Source organism: Balaenoptera acutorostrata, chromosome 3 (genome assembly GCF_949987535.1).
Source record: "Balaenoptera acutorostrata chromosome 3, mBalAcu1.1, whole genome shotgun sequence".
NCBI classification, from domain to species: Eukaryota; Metazoa; Chordata; class Mammalia; order Artiodactyla; family Balaenopteridae; genus Balaenoptera; species Balaenoptera acutorostrata.
Window position 1 is genome coordinate 172,655,956 of NC_080066.1, and position 18,708 is coordinate 172,674,663.

The following is an 18,708-nucleotide window of genomic DNA, read 5'->3' on the forward strand; positions in this document are numbered from 1 at the left end:
AATACTAAGTAGCCTGCCCAACTCAAAAAGAAAGGGGCTATCAGATATTTGACATCAGACAGTGTCAAGAGGTTTTGGAGAATAACTCTCACCACAGTGTTCCAAAAGTGGCAGCAGCCAGTTGGTCACTAGATGCTCGTGGTATTCTCTGTTGCGTGAGGCCTTGGGACCAACAATTCCTCCTCCCTCAACCCTTGCTTTAAAAATTCCCCACTCAATGTTGGGAGATGCCTACAAATTCCCTGATGTCCCTACCTGGTAATGGATGACATGCTGGACTTTAGGAATATCCAGGCCCCGAGCTGCCACATCTGTTGCCAGGAGAACACAACTGTGGTGGAGAGAGAAAGCTCATTAATAATAACTAACGGCTATCATTTATCAAATTCTTACCACTGAGTACTCTAAACACAACAATCCTTACAAACACTCTACGAGACAATACTATTACATATGTCCCTTTGACAGATAAAGAAGCTGAGGCTCAGAGAGATTAACTTCCCAAGGTATATATATGGCTGTTCAGTTGTGGAGCCAGGATCCAAACCTGGGTTTCACTGGCCGCAATCGACAAGCCACACACTCTGCAATAATAAAGACTACCTCAAGTGCATTAAATGGGGCCATACTCTAGGTCGGTGACCTCATCTCCTATCACCCTCCCACTTAATTCCCTCCAGTCACACAGGCGTCCTTGCTCTCCTCGCTCTTCCTCAAACATGCCAAACCTGCTCTTGCCTCCCAGCCTGTGCACTTAGTGCACCTTAGGCCATAAAGGTCTTCCTCAGATATTCACATTTCCTTACTTTCTTCTACTCTCTGCTCAAATCTCACCTTATGAGAAAAGCCTCCCAGACCACACACCCACAGTCTGCACAACTCCCTATACAACTTTACTTCTTAGCACTTAGCACCACTTGACGAACTGCATACTTACTTCTCAGTTTATTACCTCCCTCCCCTGGGATGTAAACTCCATGACAGCAGGGACTTTGTACTACTCACTATTCTATTACCAGCCCCTAGAACAGTGCCAGGTTCACAGCAAGCACTCAGTAATATGTACTGGGTGATGTTTCTTAATGTATGTGTAGTTTGAGGGGAGTCAAAAGCACCTGACGTATGTCTTAAAAACTTAAGATTTTAGGCCCTTCAGGGTCCCCACTTCCTGTATCTCTGAGATAGGGCTGTGGAATATGATGCAAACTAAAGTTTGTAAAATATTAAACCACCGCTCTAAGTCAAGGTCAGCAAACTTTTTCTGTCAAGGGCCAGAGGGTAAACTATTTTTGGCTTTGTGGGTGACGTCTGTTGAAACTACTCAACTCTGCCATTATAGCACAAAAACAGCTATAGACGATACATAAATAGGCCTCGCTGTGTTCCGATAAAACTTTACTTATAAAAACAGGCAACAAGCCAGATCTGGCCCATGGGCTATCGTTTGCCAACTCCTGATCCAATGAACCACTAACTCTACTTACTAACATTCAGAGGGAAGTGAACCACTTGTTCTTGAAACTCATCTGTAACCGGTAACCTGACAAAACAATGTGGGCAGAAGCCAATTTAAAGCCCAGCTTCCCAGGCCCTCATTTTGACAATCTGCCCCGTGCTGCCTGCCTGACCATCACTCTGGCCCAAGAGCAGATGGACACGACAGCGTGAGCTCCGCAGTCTGACAGGCTGGTCTGAGGCCCAGCTCTACCACTTCCAAGCTGAGAAACCTTGGGCAAGCTTAAGTGCTTTTCTAAACCTTACTTTTTTTAATCTATAAAATAAGAATAATGACAAGTGGTAAGTATTAAAGCTAACATTTAGCAAGCTCATACCATGTGCCAAGCACTGTTCCGAACACTTCAAATGCATAAGTTCACTTACTCCTCAGAACAACCCTCTGCCATAACTTCTATTATTATACTGATTATGAGAAAACTGAAACACAAAGTAATCTGACCAGCTAGAAGTGACACAGCCAGGATTTGATCTCAAGCAGTCCGCTTCCAGTCTGTGCTCTTAACCATGACTCTATTCTTCTTCTCAAGGATGTTCCAAGTGAATGAATGTAATAATGTATCTAAAATGCAAGCACAATACTTAATCTGTTATTAAGTGTTCAATAATAATAGGTATTATTGTCACCATTACTCATTATTAAAGAAGTTTCTGTTGGGCATTCCCAGCAACCAAATGTACTAGATGAGAGTAAGCCTGCCTCACGCTGTGCAAAAAAAAAAAGGCTACCTTCTACCGATAAGGCTCCCACGAGAGAAGGTAGCTTCCCACCATCCTGGTGACCTAGACCCAATGGCTAATCTGTGCGCAGGCCTGACTTACTCCTCCAGATGGGCAAACTGCTCCAGGTTTCTGAGCCTCTGCTTCTGGTGCATGCAGGCATGTAGGGTCAGTGGCATGATATCCAGGACTTTGAGGAGCCCAGAGAGGCGTTTGATGCAGGAGATACTGTTGGCAAACACTAAGGTGCGGCCTGCATACTGCATCAGGAAGTAGTACAGATATAAGTCTTTCTCATCAGTCTCACAATGGATCTTGGTCTCTGTAAGTGTCTCTACCGTGGCCTCCTTTCTTGTAAGGTCGATGACCTTGGGCTTGCCCCTCATGCCAATCTTCTGCATGAGGAGGTCAAGTTTGGCAGTTTTGTCAATTTTCTTAGCGTGCTTCTTGTGAAGGATTCGAGCAGGAGCTTGATGTACCAGGGTCAGCGTGGCCGAAAAAACAAGTGTCTGTCTCTTTGGGTTGTACTGGGAATCACTGAGCATCTCTAGCAGCTTTGAGAGCTCAGCAAAGTGGCCTTTCTCAACCATGCGGTCAGCCTCATCGACCACCAGGCACCTACGGATCCAGACAGACCCACATCACCTGGTTAGCAGCAGGTAAGAGGAGTCATCCACAGCATACTCTACCACCCCACCACCCCCAGGGCCCTCAACCAATCTCCCTCACACATGCTCGGTTTTCTAAAGGCCCAAGTCTGGCTAGTACCACACCATGGCACTTTGTAACAGGGAGAAGGCACTGCACACTGTACCATGTCACCTCAGGTCCGCTTCAGAACAGGGGGTGGGGGCAAGGGGGAGGTACTGTTTCTCACCTGAGCTGCCGAAGGTTGCTCAAATGAGGGTGCTTTTCTTTAACTAGCTCCCACAGCCGGCTTGGAGTGGCAATCACAATCTCAGGCTGACGGTTCAGCATCCTCTGCTGTTTCTGTGTGGACATTCCACCAACCAAAATAGCAGTTTTAATGCCTATGGTACACAAAACAAAAGGGACACTGTTATTCAGACTAATTGCTCAGTTCTTCCAACGCCGACACAGGCGCCCCCAGATTAGTAAAGGCTGCCAGTCACCAGCACAGCTCCCCTCTCCAGGGGGGTGCTAAGAGCTGGCTTGCCCTGTTGATGCCATTGCTAGAGGGCTTACCAGGTCTTCTATGATCTAGGCCCTGACTATTTCCCCAACCTCATTTTTTTCTACTCTTTCCCCTCCAACCACACCAGTAGGGCTGGATTTGAACCCAGGCATGGTGACATCCAAAGCTCTGGAAAAAATGAGCAGTGGTGCACCACAGTGCTGGGAAAGATGTAACTTGTAGCTGTGACACACCTCCCCTAGGAGTTCCTTCCTGTCCATGCCCCTCAATTAAAATTAAACTGAATCTCCTCTGATGGCTAGTGTTCTCTTCTCCTCTCTAGTGGAGGACTTCGTAAGGTAGCCAGTATGGAAGGAACACAAAGGATCATGCAAGCAAAGTGTTTAGTAAAGTGCCTTGTAATACACAGTCAGAGCTTGATAAGTAACTGCTCCTTTTACTACAAAATTGAAACCCCGACTCTGCAGCCTTTCCCAAAGAATTCCCTGAAAAAGTTAAGTTCTAATGCCCTAAGGCAGGAGTCAGCAAACTTTTCCAACAGTAAACATTTTGGGCCCTGTGGGCTAAATGGTCTCTGTACAATTACTACCTCTATTCCGCTCTGCATTGGTGATGCAAAAGTGACCATAGACATATGTAAATAAGTGGGTGTGGCAGCACTTTATTTACAAAAAAAAAAAAAGAAACCCAAACAGTGGTTTGCCAAACACTGCCCCAAGTATCTACTGTATCCAGTAAGTTAACCAATTTCCTATGCAGCTAGAATAGCATTAGCTATGTGTTATCCTTGGGAGAATAAAGAATGTGTCACTCAAACAGTTTTCTGTCGGGCTTAATTCTCTGGCAGAAGAGAAAGGTTCCCTCTAGAGGGCGGGCACAGCTGATTCACCTCTGCCACCCCAGCTACTGGAATCCTTTCAGGCAACATTTATTAAACGGAATTAAACCTCACCTGTAAACTTGGCCACAGCATCAATGTGTTGTTTGACTTGAACGGCTAGCTCTCGAGTGGGAGTCAGAACCAGTCCAAGCAAAGGACGCCTTGGATGTGCAATTCTGCCACCCAATTCTTGTTTGAACTTTCTAGTCTGCTCTTCATCAAGCTTGTCCTCCTTGTTTTCATCCTGTTTGGGAATGGGCGTCTCCCTGATCAGGGAAGAAGGTCCTTCACCGGCATCATCATCATCATCATCATCATCATCATCATCATCATCATCATCACAGGAGGGCAGCACCTGGTTTGAGACTGTAGCTCCAATCTTGGCTCTTGCCTGGCTGCGTGGTGCTCTAGCCTTCGCTCCAGCCTCACTGGGCAGTGCTTCACCCTCAATTCCAATCTCAGCAGGCAAAGCTCCAGACTCAGTTCCAGCCCTGCCTGGTGATCCTGTCTCAACTCCAGCCTCATTACTGGTCTTCCCAAGTGGTGCTCCTGTGTTTCTTAGAGCTGGGATAGGCTTCTTCTTCACCTGCCACTGCAGCACCGCATGAATCATTGGAATGGCAAAGGCAAGAGTTTTCCCACTTCCTTAGAAGAAGAACAAAAAACAAACAAAAAACAAACAAAAACAGTGTCAATCAACAGATGTACACACTTTTGCCTGAGGTTCTATCCTTTACACGGAATGAGGGACCCTGACATAGCCAAGTGCCACCCTGACCAATCCAAAGCTCCTTCTACCCTACACAGGTACGGTACCCCTACAGCTCTGCAACCAGAGGGCACCTGTAATTAGGAGTCTGAGGAAAAGTCTGACAGACTGGCATTGCGGGCTGAGGTCACCAATAAACTACAGACAAATGTCCAAACAATGAAACCCTATAGAGATGGGCAAGTTGTGTATGTGTGTGTGTGTGTGTGTTTGTTGCTCTTGTGAAGGAACACAAAATTGAAGGGTAAGGAATGAAAATCTATATAATACCTTCCCAAAACCTTTCCCTGGTGGGGAAGGAGGGAGTAAAAGAAAATTTTCTTAGTTTTCGAGAAAACTTTAAAACTTCTGTCTATGCTTGAACATTTTCAAACTAGCCTTTGAACGTATATGGAGCCCAAGTATTCACACCATCTGTGTGGACAAAAACAAATAAACAAAACAAAACACTTCAAGCTGAGAATTTAAAGTGGTTCCAAAATTAAAATGCCTCAAGCAGAAGCAAATAAGTGATCAAGCAATGATGCCCACTATAGCACTTCAATTCCAACTGTACTGGAGTTTTAGCCGGTGCAACACATAAGACAAAAATAAACAAAAGGCAGCCAGACTGGATGAATAGTCATCTTTGAAGAAAATCCTATATAATCTTGAAGAAACCAGTTGATGGTACCAAGTTGCAGGATACAAGATCAATATACAAAAATGCAGATTTCTATTTATTAGCATCAGAAATAGGAAATCTTAAATTACCATTTACAAAAGCATTGAAAATATGAAATACTTAAGGATAAATCTAATAGATGTGCATACACTGAAAACTACAAAGCGCAGCTAAGAAAAACTGAAGACCTAAAAAAATGGAGAGCTATACCACATTCATGGACTGGAAGATTCTATATTGTCCAGATGTCATGTCCTCAGTTGGCTCTATAACCAATGCAATCCCAATCCGAATACCAGCTGACTTTTTTGTAGAAATTGAAAAACTGACTTTAAAATTCACCTTGAAACGCCAAGGGCCTAGAATAGCCAAAATAACTTTTAAAAAGACAAAACTGGAGGACTTATACTACCTGATTTTAAGACTTATTCTAAAGCTACTGTATCCAACATAGTGACGTATTGGGAAAACAGTAAAGATAGACAAATAGATCAATGGCAAAGAAAAGACTCCAGAAATAGACCCACACCTATACGGTCACTGATTTTTAAAAAAGATGCAATGCAAAGGCAATTCAGTGGAGAAAGAGTAGTTTTTCAACAAACGGTGCTGGAATAATTAGATAGCCACATGCAAAACAAAACCAAACCTTTGATCTGTATTTCTCCCCATAAAAGTTAACACAGGAAGGATCAGACTGAAACACAGAACCTAAAACTAGTAACACTTCTACAAGAAAATATAGGAGAAAATCTTTGTGATCTTGTGTTAGGCAAAGGATTCTTAGGTAAGCACATCTGTAAAAGAAAAAGTGATCATTTAAACTTCATCAAAATAAATAACTCCTGGGCTTCCCTGGTGGCGCAGTGGTTGAGAATCTGCCTGCCAATGCCGGGGACACGGGTTCGGGCCCTGGTCTGGGAAGATCCTACAGGCCGCGGAGCAACTAGGCCCGTGAGCCACAATTACTGAGCCTGCGCGTCTGGAGCCTGAGCTCCGCAACAAGAGAGGCCGCGATAGTGAGAGGCCCGCACAATGCGATGAAGAGTGGCCCCCACTTGCCGCAACTAGAGAAAGCCCTGGCACAGAAACGAAGACCCAACACAGCCATAAATAAATAAATAAATAAAAATTAAAAAAATAAATAACTCCTGCTCTTCGAAAGACACTGTAAGGAGAATGAAGAAAGAAGCCACAGACTGGGAGAAAACAATGCACATCACATATCTGATAAAGGAGGTGTATCTAGAATATATTATGAATTCAATAATAGGAAAACCACAACCCGGTTAAAACATGGGCAAAAGAACTAAACAGACACCACCAAAGAAGATAACATGGATACAATTAGGCACTGGAAAAGACACCGCTCAAGGAGTCACTAGGGAAATACCAATCAAAGCCACAAGGAAATATCACTAAAATTTTTAAAGTCTAAATCAAATTAAAGACTGACCACACCAAGTACTGGCAAGGACATGGACCAATCTGAACTCTCATAACCTGGTGATTATGTAAAATGGTACAATCACTTTGGAAAACTCCTAAAAAGTTACATTTACCATAAGACCTAGCCATTCCACACCTAGGTATTTACCCAACAGGAATCAAAGCATATATCCATACAAAGACTGATACACCAATATTTATGATAGTTTTACTTGTAAATGCCCACAACTAGGAAGAACAGAACTATATCCATCAACAGATAAACAAACTGCACTCTATCCATACAGTGGAATACTACTCATCCATAAAAAGAAACGAACCATTGGTATTTGCAGTAACATGGCTTTGAATCTCAAAGTATGCTGAGTTTAAAGAGCAGACACTCTCCCTCCCCAAAATACATATTGTATGATTCCATTTTAAAATTCTGGAAAATGCAAACTAATTGATAGCGATAGAAAGACTATCAGAGGTTACCTGGGGATGAACAAGGAGGGGAGCCTAGGTAGGGAAGGAGGGATTATTAAGGGGCCCAAACATCTTTTGGGGGTGATGGATATATTCATTATCTGCATTGGCAGCAGTTTGCCCACAGCCCCAAAAGTCTTGGAGACTTGGACCTGTGGATTCACAGCATTCCATAGAAATAGCCTGATAGGAGCTGTGGTATAAATCCAAATGTCAATCTCTAGCCACAGTGGCTCACATCTCTCCTCTGCCTTCCGGAAACAGACTTCCAGGCCTCTCTGCACATACCAAAGTAGTGTAGCCGAATGCTTAACAGCGCATAGACCTAGTCTAGAACTATTCAAGCACTACCACTTTTCAGTGGGGCAGTTTTAGGGACACTGTCTACCCTCTGTGAGGCCGAGTTTCCTCTTCACTAAGATGGGAATAATAACGGAACCTACCTCAGGGTGGTTTTGAGAAACTGAGTTCATGCATGTAACACAGGACGTGACGTATTTTAAATGTTAAATAAATGTTCTAAGCTATTACTGTTACCTCCATCCCCCTTTCCTGGGGTTTCCTCCCTCTTCCATCTTTATGATTCTTATACAGGACCTCACCTCAAGTTTCCTGACCACTCTTCCAGAAATCCAAGGCACAGAGTGTCTAGATCAGGGGTCCCCAACCCCCAGGCCACGGACCCGAAGCGGTCTGTGGCCTGTTAGGAACCAGGCCGCACAGCAGGAGGTGAGCGGCCGGCGAGTTAGCGAAGCTTCATCTGTATTTACAGCCGCTCCCCATTGCTCAAATTACTCCCTGAGCTCGGCCTCCCGTCAACATTATGGTGAACTGTATGATTATTTCATTACATATTACAATGTAACTAACAGTAATAGAAATAAAGTGCACAATAAATGTAATGCACTTGAATCACCCTGAAACCACCACCCACCCCCTTCCGTGGAAAAACTGTCTTCCACAAAACCGGTCCCTGGTGCCAAAAAGGTTGGGGACCGCTGGTCTACATGGTCTAGCTCTGAAATGCAGCAGGACCCTATGGTCCTCACCCCCCATGTCCTCTGCCTGCCTTTGTCTGTGGAAAAACTTCAGCCAAAGAATAAGTTTAATCAGAGAAGTGAGAAAATGCAGAAGCAAAGGAAAGCAGTCCAACAAGACCAAATCATAATAGTTTAGTCAATAAGCATAGCTAAGGACCTTTAGTTCCTTCTCGAGGGCTACAGATAATATTCTGAGCCATATTCTGTGAGCTGTCTTGTAGATACCCTCTGTGTATCTACAGATAAAACGCCCACCAGGTGGAAAAAGTTAACTACATGATGACCAGACTGTAGCCATGACATAACCTGCCATTCCGAGAACTGGCCTCAAGAAAATGGAAACAAACCGACCCTGGAACTGAAGATTAACTGTACTTAAAACAATGAAGACGATGCTGGTCAGACCACCAATGACCAATTTCAAGATGACTGTCAACAGCTGACTCTGCTGTTTCTGCATGCGGCCCCCTCCCCTCCATCTATAACAGCTCTTGTCCACTGGTTGGGGGGGGGGGTCGGCCTTCAGACAGGAGCACCCCCCACCCCACCCCCCACCGCCCCCGTTGCCAGCATCCAAAATAAAGCAAACTTTCCTTTCCACCAAGCTGGTCTCTTTATTGGCTTTTGAGCGGCGAGCAGCTGGACCCACTTTTGGTTACAGTTCTATGCCATACAATATAATAGCCACTAGCCACATACAGCTGTCAAGCACTTAAAATGTGGTTACTCTAAACTGAGATGGGCGGCAAGTTGAAAATACACATCAGAGTCTGAAAACAGTATAAAAATAAGAATGTAAAATATCTCAAAAATTTTACATTCATTGCGTACTGAAATATGCTATGCAATTGGTTAAATATATTGCTAAAATTAATTTTCACTTTCTAAAAACCTTTTTTAATATGGCTCCTAGGAAATTTTAACTTACATATGTGGCTCACGTTACATATATATATTTCTATTGGTTATTGCTGGTCAAGTTAGACTAATAGTTCCAGGCTTGTATTGCTCTTTCCCCCATCAGTAGTTGAGTCTCCCCAGGGTGAGTCAACCTGTCCTGGCTTCACAAAGTCTTAGGTGGCCCAAGGAATGAGGGATCTTCAAACAATGCCTAGTCCCAACAGTCACCTCCTGCCCAAATCTGCCTACCAAATCCACCCAATGGTCATCACAAACTCAAATCCTTCCAATGCCAATAAACCCACCAACTCCCAACGCAGCCCTTTTTATCTCTGGACAACTCTTGCGAATGAGACACTTCTTCCTCATACTAATGAAGATCTACCTCTCCAGAGGGCTGATCTTAGCCCTACTTTACCTCTGAGCCATTCAGAAAAGGCTCAAGACCTGGAAAAAAACTACCATTTACAGATCACTTACAATGCACTGTGTAAATTTTAGTTTACTATTGCTCTTTGTTACTAGTTTACTATTGTGTAAATGTATAAATTTAGTAGGCACTTACATTTAACCCACATAGCAAAAGAAGTAGGTACTGCAGTTGTCTATCTCCATTTTATAATAGGGTCTACAGGGCGCAGAGAAATAAAGTGACCTGCCTAGGGCACCAATCAGGAAGTGGCCTCTTTCAACCCAGAGCTAGCCGACCTCTGAAAACCTTCACTCAACAGTGCTTTTGTGGTCGGGCCCCCAACATTCCCGTCTCCCAGCCAACCAGCCTGTTAGCAGCCACAAGCTCAATCCAGAAGCAATCTTGCGCTGGCCAGATAAGGATGCCCTTACCTGTCTCAGCAGCCCCAAGGATGTCCAGTTTGTCACGAATGGCAGGTGCCAAGGTCAGAGCTTGGACTGGTGTGGGCGCAGAGAAGCCTAGGAAGCTGAGCGCTCGGAGAACTGGCTTGGGTACAAACAGATCCTTCCAAGCTGATACATCTGCCTTGTGATCACGCATTTCAGGCATCCACGTCTTTGCTCTTTTGGGCACCTTTGGAGTAGTACCCTGGGGAGGCTCTGATTTTTTTTTCCCTTTCTTGTTCTTCTTTTTTGGAACCGTCTGGGCCGGGCTTTCTGATGCCATCTCCCCTACCTCTGGATCAGGACAAACTGTGCCATCTCCCTGGGGCCCTGGCTCAGTATCTTTGCCCTCAAACACTTTCTGGGCACTGCTTCCTTCAGTTTCCACAGCTCTACTCTTCTTCAACTTCATCTTCTTCTTTGAGGAGGTAGACTCTCCTTCCTCCTCTCCTTCTGAAACAGCTTGTGACTTTCTCTTCTTGGGCTCCTCCTTTGAGAAGAGACTGGAGGAACCCTCCCCAGAGGAGACCAACTGATAATCCGTCAGTTCCTCAAAGCACACCAAGTCATCCATCTGTCCGTTTGCAAACATATTTGGGTCAATCTTCACCTGCTTCCATTTTCCCACAACTCTGATGCCCTTCCTCTGAATTCTGCCATAGTTTGGTGGCTCTGGCCTCGATTTTTTCTCTTTCAGCTTCATGGTTGCTGAAAAGGAGAGAAATGTTCCATTAGATTGGCAACTGAGAAGCACAGGGTTCTGAGGCAACAGATAGTTTCTAAGCAGCCTACAGAGTATCACGCCCTGCAAAGAAGTGAAGACACAAAGATGGCTCTAACGCTGATGCTGCCAGCTAGAGAAGATCAAAGAAGGAAAGAAATGTACCCGCAGAGTGGGCAGCTTGGCCTGCAACAGAGGGGACACAGGAGGTGTGGCAAAGAAATATGAGCGAGATCTGGTTTGGATTCCAGATCCAATGCCAACCGCTCGTGTGCCCTTGGCAGCTCCTGCTTAATCCTCTCTGAACCTCGGCGTTCTCATATTTTTAAAAGGGGGGAGGGGTTTACTAGCTAGGTCACAAAATGTTCTCTGCAATAAACAACATTCTGTAAAGCGTGGTGGGTGAAGCCTGCCACTCCCAAGCCATTTTGAAGGCTGAATAAGAACCTGAGGGGGTCGCTGGAGGGTGGGTGAGGGGGACAGCTTTATTAAGAGTGCACAGAGCCTTCTTCCTTCTCAAGCCTTGCCCCAAGAGGGCAGATGCCTTTGCCACCACTCTGGCCTTTGCCAAATGGCTTAAAACCCAACCAGCTTTTTCATTACCTTTTAAGTGATTTAAAAACAAGTGATCTATGAACAAGTCGTCAGACTGGAACTCGAGCCACGTTCTCCCCTTTCAGAAAGGCCGAGAAAAATAGATCCTGTGGAAAGACAAAGGGAAACCTTGGTTCAAATATGGACGCGTCACTGGCCAGCTCTGGGTCTGGGGTGCACGTATTAATCACTGTGAGCCTCAGTTCCTCGTCTGGAAAATGGGGATGATGAGGGTCTGTTTATCCTTGGACCATCACGCGAAGACAAAAAGGTGACGCACGTCCAGAACCGCTCAGCATGGCGCCCCACCGGCAAAGCAACCCAGAGCGCAACGAAGGTTCACCCCCAGCACGGGCTACGCCGCGATCACAAGCAACCCGGATCAACGATGGGGGGGAAGGGAGGAGGCACATGGGGGCGAGGACGCGGACTGTGACACAGAGAGCAAGCGGGGGTGGGGGTGGGGGGGGGGTCGCTCCTCCTGGCGCCCGGCCAGGAGCCCGGCGCTGGCGCCTCGCGTCAGGCACGAACCGGCTCACGAAGCAGAGAAACCGAGGGGCCCCCGGCGCAGGGTCGACCAGGCCGCTTGACGAGGCCGGCGGCCGCCCTCTCTGGTCCCGAGAACCCAACGGCCTGGAGAGCCCCGCGCTGGGAGGCCGCCTCCAGCTCCTCTCGGGTGCCGGCTCCGGCCCCGGCCCCGCTACGGCTCCGGCCTCGGTACTCACCGTAGAGGGACGCCGACCAACCACCTCAGACACTGCTGCACCAGCCCTCCTCGGCCGAGTCCACCGCAGTTCCGGGGAGGGGCTTGCGCTCACGCACGCCTTTCCGTTGGGAAGGAAGTCCCGCCCCCATTCTAGACCCCGCCCTTAATTCGCTGCGCGGGGCGGCTTTCGCAGTCCAGGTACCGAGAGCGCGGACGGTGGGTGCAATGGGCTGCGCAGGTAGGTCCTCCTCTCGGGCTTAGGGAGCGGGATCAACAGGTGGAGCCCGCCGTACCTCCTCTGAAGGGGCTCTGTTCTAGCTCCTGTATGGGAACATAAGTTCTTGTATTCTTGCTTTGGTTTTAGCGCAGTGGCTGTTTACGTACTGGCTGTGTGCCTGGAGCCTCGAAAACGTTTTAGCATTTAATTTACAACTCAACCAGCCTGTATTGGAGGTGGTGTTTTCCGCAGGTTTTCATGCGTCGCCTGTTGCTCACTGATGGTTGGGGAAGGTCGGGCTGCCTCCAATAATCAAGCTAAACTGGGTCCTTTGTTACATGCAGAGAAATCAGCTTCACGGCAGTTAATCTTTTCTTCGATGTGGGGATCACCAGACCATCTGGGAAAGCTTTCCCACGCACTGTCTCTATGTCCGGTGACTTTGGGAAGTCCTAAAGGACAATGGGGGAATTCACCAAGCTTAGGTCGAGTGAGCCTCCCCACCACCCCGGAGCCAGCATGGGACACAGCTTAACTCATTTCTTGGAGGAACTTGCCAGTGTGTCCCCAAGAGCCTGGGTGGCATAGTCTGTGCCCAACTGGTGCCTGAAGCCTACGGGGACTGCACTTCCTGTGCTCCGGACTTCCTCATAGGTACTTTTCCATCTGGCTGTTCATTTGTATCCTTTAATATCCTTTGTAATAAATCAGTAATGGTGAGTAAACTGCTTTCGTGAGATCTGTGAGCCTTTTGGCAAATTATCAAACCCAAGGAAGAGGTCATGTTATGGAAGGCTAGTCTGTGTGCCTGACAAACAGTGAGGCCAAACAATACCAAAACGTCAGTTCGGAGCAGAGAAAGGTATGTTGCAGGGCCCTTCAAGGAGACGGGTGGCTCATGCCTTAAAAACCCAGAACTCCCCAAGCTTTCAGCAAAGCCCTTTTATAGGAAAGGTGAGGGAGGGGCGTGCTGAGTGGTTGCAGACTTCCTGGTGTCACATCCCTTGTTCTTGAGGTCAGGTCACGGTCGGGTCACCATGTTCCTGTTAGCCTCCACCAAACAAATGTTATTCTCTGTTCTGACAAGGAAGGGCAAGGTCCCAGGGCACAACTTTCACCCCTCGAGGTCCAGGCACTGCCTAAGAGGAGGGGTTCCCTGTGCAGACAGGTTACCCTGCCCGGGAGCCTTAGTCCAGCAGCCGGTCTGGGTCCTCCCGCCAGTGCCCAGGCCCCGCTAAGGAGGCAGATCTCAGCTGCTGGCGCCCGCAGGGCCAGGTCCCCAAACGCTGCTCAGCTGTCATCACTGAGGGACCCAGGCTCCCAGAACCCCAAGGGCCCTCAGACTCCTCAGGCCGCCGAGACAGAGGCCAGTCCCATGGTCGGTGACCCATGGAGACCGCTGCACGACCAAAACAACCCAAAAAACCTGTTCTGCTTAAGTTACCTAGAGTGACTTCTGTTATCTGCAGCCAAACCCTGACTAATAGATGCATTGAACACATACACACACACACACACACACACACACACACAAAGTTATCTCTTAAAAATGATTTTTAGTATTAGCAAGATTGAACACGTTTTCAAATATTTATCGGCCATGTATAATTCTCTTTTTAGGAACTACCTCTTCTAGTCTGAGTTCCTTTTTAAAGACAGTTCTTTTGAAAAATTGTTTCATAAGAACTCTCTTTACGTTGGGGATTCTAATGATGCAAAGGGTATTGGGTTTTTTTTTTTTTTTTTCCCCTCAGTAGATTACATGTCTCTTACCCTTGTTTGTGGTGTTTTTTTTTTTTTAATTATTTATTATTTTTATTTTTGGCTGTGTTGGGTCTTCGTTTCTGTGTGAGGGCTTTCTCCAGTTGCGGCGAGTGGGGGCCACTCTTCATCGCGGTGCGCGGGCCTCTCACTATCACGGCCTCTCTTGTTGCGGAGCAGAGGCTCCAGACTCTCAGGCTCAGTAGTTGTGGCTCCCAGGCCCAGTTGCTCCGCGGCATGTGGGATCTTCCCAGACCAGGGCTCGAACCCGTGTCCCCTGCATTGGCAGGCAGATTCTCAACCACTGTGCCACCAGGGAAGCCCTGTGGTGTTTTTAATGTCACATGTGGTCTGATGGTACCAATCTCTACTGTTCCATAGGTTGTCTTTCTAGCTGTCTTCTAGTGACAGGAAATTCAGAGAAACCAATAGGCCTGTTTCTCCAGGAGGGGGATGTCCCTCATGCCCTGAATCCTGCCAGGAAAGTAGATTGGATACCATGTGACGTGGAAGAGGGGCTCCTGCAACCTTGCTGTGAAAACCTCTCCCCTCTGTGTCCCATGGACAGTGTCACCCAGTATCCCAGGGGAAACTGGAGCAGTTTTTGCTGAGCTGTTTGGGGCTGTTGTCCTAAAGCTAAGCAGGGGTGGGGGTGGGGGACAGACAGGTCCTAGGTCTGGTCCCTCATGTCCTTGTATTGCACGAGGGACAAAGCCTCATTTCCCAGGACATTCAAGCATATTCCAAGCAGAGGCCTCTTCCACCCCTGATTCTGCCCCTTCTTTCATTTCCTGCCCCTCCTTTTCCCCCCAGCTTCACACTGAGATTCTCACTTTCCCCTTTTTTCTCCGTATTCATTCTTTCATTCAAAACACATTTACTGGGACTTCCCTGGCGGTCCAGTGGTTAGGACTTCGCCTTCCAATGCAGGGAGTGTGGGTTCGATCCCTGGTCGGGGAGATAAGATCCCACATGCCTCACGGTCAGAAAACCAAAACATAAAACAGAAGAAATAGTGTAATAAATTCATTAAAGACTTTAAAAATGGTCCACATCAAAAAAAATCTTTAAAAAAAAATATTTACTGAGCTCCTGACCCAGGGGAAGAAGACAGGCAAATCTACACTTTTCATGAGACTTATTCCACTAGGGGTAAGGAACAGAAAGAAGTAAGTGTAATAATAGCACCTATATTGTGAGTGCCTATGTGCGTCCAAACTAAGGCACATCAAGGGTAATTCACTTGCCAAAGGTCACAACTAAGGATTCCAACCCAGGCACTGGTCAGAGATCATGCTGTTAACCAGCAACCCATACTGCCTCCTTGGTTATTACAGATATGAGATTAGGGCTCTGTGCCATTTGTCAGCCAAGGTAAAATGTTTTGTGCTATGAATTTGTAAATCATGGCAGGCAGGGGAAGGACAATCTCATACAAAATAAAGTTCACAAGAATTGCAGTCGAGTTTTATAAAAGGAGGACTATGGATTTCTCACATATCCAAGAAGGGATTTTGAGAGGGAAAATAATGCTCCCGCGGAAGACTCACCCACGCAGGCCTCACCCTTGCATTAGCGTGCAAAGGTGAGTTCTACCTGGCACCAAGCCTGGGAAGAGATAGACTCACTTCCTCCTTGGACCTTTGGGCTTAGACGTCATCCAGCATGGAGGGGATGGAAAAAGATATGCCATGCAAATGGAAATCAGAAGAAAGCTGGAGTAGCAATTCTCATATCAGACAAAATAGACTTTAAAATAAAGACTCTTCACTGCATAATGACCGAGGGATCAATCCTAGACGAAGATATAACAATTGAAGATATAACAATTGAAGAACATTAACCTCTTTTCATTTGACTCTGGATTTCTCTTAATTTCTATACTACTTCACTTTCCTGGTTCTTTCTGCATGTTAGAGATCCTAAACCATAAACTGGTATTCATAACATTTCTTTCACATGAAGTACCTGTTATCTCATCTGCCAAACCCATTTAAAATGGACTAGTGGAAATTGCCTCAGAAGCCAAACAGATTGCACCTGTGTACAAGGGACCAGGTGTCTCTGAAGGGCTCCTAGATCTTTTGTATTCTTGCTGGCACGGTGTCAGGCTGGCCAGGCTGGTGAGTGGCTAACAGTTCAGATTTTAGGTGATCTAATCCTTAACTTGATAGATGCTGGGTGTAATCTACAGATTCTGCATAGAAATTAGCACTTACCCCTGGGGAGAGCCCCTACCAGCTGTCAAGTGCTTTACCAAATAGCTCTATACCCAAGAATGCGGCTTCTGGGTGAGGGAACAGTCGTAGTCATTTTACATGGGGTTAGAGAGAAGTCTTGGATGATGAAAGATTTTAGCTAACCTACACGCTATAGGTAAACATTTCCAAAAACATTGCATAACCTGAATACAGAGTGAATTGTTTTCCAGTAAATACTGGCTTCAGCATTTTTCAAAAATCAAGGAATGGTATATTTTATAGAATGGGAAAACTAAGAAATGAAATTTGACCTGTTGTAAAACTAGGCTTTAGTGCTGTTGAATTTCAATAATGGGCATACAGGGTACATTAGGAGTAAATGTGAAAGAATAGGGTCATGATGGAATCTGATACAGGGTGGAAAACATTTCTCTTAACCAGAAACACTGGGCCCTAAGAAGTTGTCTTAGGGTCAACCACATGAATTTAACATACAAAAATGGCAATTTAATTTGGTTCAAACATACATTTCAAACTTTTGTCTTTTCCTTGTAAAGAATAAAGTTCAGTTCACGGTATACCAGAGTTAAAATTGCACAGATGTCAGTATTCCAATAGAGAAAAATCATTTTTTTTAAAAAGCAAAAAAATAAAATTTCAGTTCAGGTAGTCAGATATTCTTTTATAGTCTTACTACTTTAGGGAACAAACCCTTCCTAGGTATAAAAATCTGGAAAAAAATGCCATAGTTGCCACCCTATTAATAACTAGTTTCCATGCCCCATATTTGTTGGAGAACCTACTTTGTGATGTTTAAATTTTTACCTTAAGGTGCCTCAATTTCCCATTTATTAAAATGGCTGTATTGCCTCTAGAATTAAAGCTGAAGGGGAAAAGCAATTTTTAGCGATTCCCCTTATTCTACCAACTTGTTCTTGAAGCTACAGTCATGCCCAATGTTCCTACCCCCAATTTTTTTTTTTTTAAAACCTTCGACCGGGCTTCCCTGGTGGCGCAGTGGTTGAGAATCTGCCTGCTAATGCAGGGGGACACGGGTTCGAGCCCTGGTCTGGGAAGATCCCACATGCCGCGGAGCAACTAAGCCCGTGAGCCACAATTACTGAGCCTGCGCGTCTGGAGCCTGTGCTCCGCAACAAGAGAGGCCGTGATAGTGAGAGGCCCCCGCTCGCCGCAACTAGAGAAAGCCCTCGCACAGAAACGAAGACCCAACACAGCCAAAAATAAATAAATAGATAAATAAATTTAAAAAAAAAATAATGCTTGTAATTCTGCTGGCAATGATTTATCAAGTATTTTTTCCCTTGGCTTGACGACCTGAAGGAAGGAATGGAGAATTCGCCGCCTAGTCTGTGGCTGAGATGGAGCTCTGAACAAACCAGCAATCTCCCAGCACCAAATGATATTAGGGCCACTTGATTACAAATGACTATGCTAATGTACTGCTGTTTCCGTCCCCAAACCACGGAATGAAACATCTCTCTATGACAAAGAGGACTTACTTGATTCTTCTCCTGGACCAGAGGATAAGAACGGTGACCTCAAGGAGGAGAAGCACTCACCAGATGAAGAGGAACAGTACTTCCTGGGGTCCTGCTTTCCTTGCCAGGTGTCACCAAGCTCTCTTTAAACTCAGAACACAACCATTTTGATTCATCGGCCCCCATGGAGCCAACGCTTGAGAACTGACCTACTATAGGCCAGGACTCTGCTTTAGGTATGGATGAGGCATGCTCTTTCAGAAGCTGTGAGAGAATAAAAACGAATGTACCGTCACTCCAAACACGTGAACAGAAATGCTGTGACAACTCAGAACACGGTTTTCCGCCCTTGGAATGCCTCGTTCACAAGGAAAGGCTGAAAATATTAGCGACCAAGTTCATACCCATGGGTAGTTTTTTTTTCCTTCTTTGGGAAATATTTTTAAATACTGAAGATATTTTATTTTAATGGAGTAAGTGGACACAAGTATTCTTCTTCCAAAATTCTTTGATTTGTACTAAAAGCAAAAAGAGATTAAAAAAAATAAAAAGAAGACCCATTTTAGTAGCGATGTCAGATAAAGCACCAACCT

General features: G+C 45.8%; 3 protein-coding genes, 1 long non-coding RNA gene and 1 pseudogene across 6 annotated transcripts in view; 2 read left to right on the top strand and 3 right to left on the bottom strand.

The window, feature by feature from the left end:
- LOC130707616 (cyclin-Y-like protein 1) overlaps positions 1 to 2,031 on the bottom strand; it is a 49,473-nt gene extending 47,442 nt beyond the window's left edge. For all 3 annotated transcript variants that reach the window (XM_057543293.1, XM_057543294.1, XM_057543292.1), the window contains exons 1-2: positions 1,958 to 2,031; positions 256 to 331 (exon numbers count right to left, since the gene is read on the bottom strand). The gene's annotated coding sequence lies outside the window, so the exon portion shown is untranslated. The remainder of the gene's footprint in view (positions 1 to 255; positions 332 to 1,957) is intronic.
- Positions 1 to 8,956, top strand: part of LOC103017035 (forkhead box protein N3) — a 269,854-nt gene extending 260,898 nt beyond the window's left edge. The window contains exon 6 of the mRNA XM_057543306.1: positions 8,904 to 8,956. Coding sequence (XP_057399289.1) covers positions 8,904 to 8,941 — 38 coding nt within the window. The 3' untranslated portion in view covers positions 8,942 to 8,956. The remainder of the gene's footprint in view (positions 1 to 8,903) is intronic.
- LOC130707615 (ATP-dependent RNA helicase DDX24-like) lies at positions 1 to 11,119 on the bottom strand. Its single transcript, XM_057543290.1, has 5 exons — positions 10,405 to 11,119; positions 4,344 to 4,916; positions 3,113 to 3,266; positions 2,338 to 2,853; positions 1 to 331 (listed from the first exon to the last, which is right to left on the bottom strand). Exons 1-5 carry the CDS (start codon positions 11,117 to 11,119, stop codon positions 232 to 234), a joined length of 2,058 nt encoding a protein of 685 aa, XP_057399273.1. The 3' UTR covers positions 1 to 231.
- The window catches only part of LOC130707575 (tyrosyl-DNA phosphodiesterase 1-like), a 26,841-nt pseudogene continuing 19,119 nt past the window's right edge, over positions 10,987 to 18,708 (bottom strand).
- Positions 12,526 to 13,379, top strand: LOC130707618 (uncharacterized). Its single transcript, XR_009007544.1, has 2 exons — positions 12,526 to 12,675; positions 12,999 to 13,379. It is a non-coding gene; the product is annotated as an uncharacterized LOC130707618 (long non-coding RNA).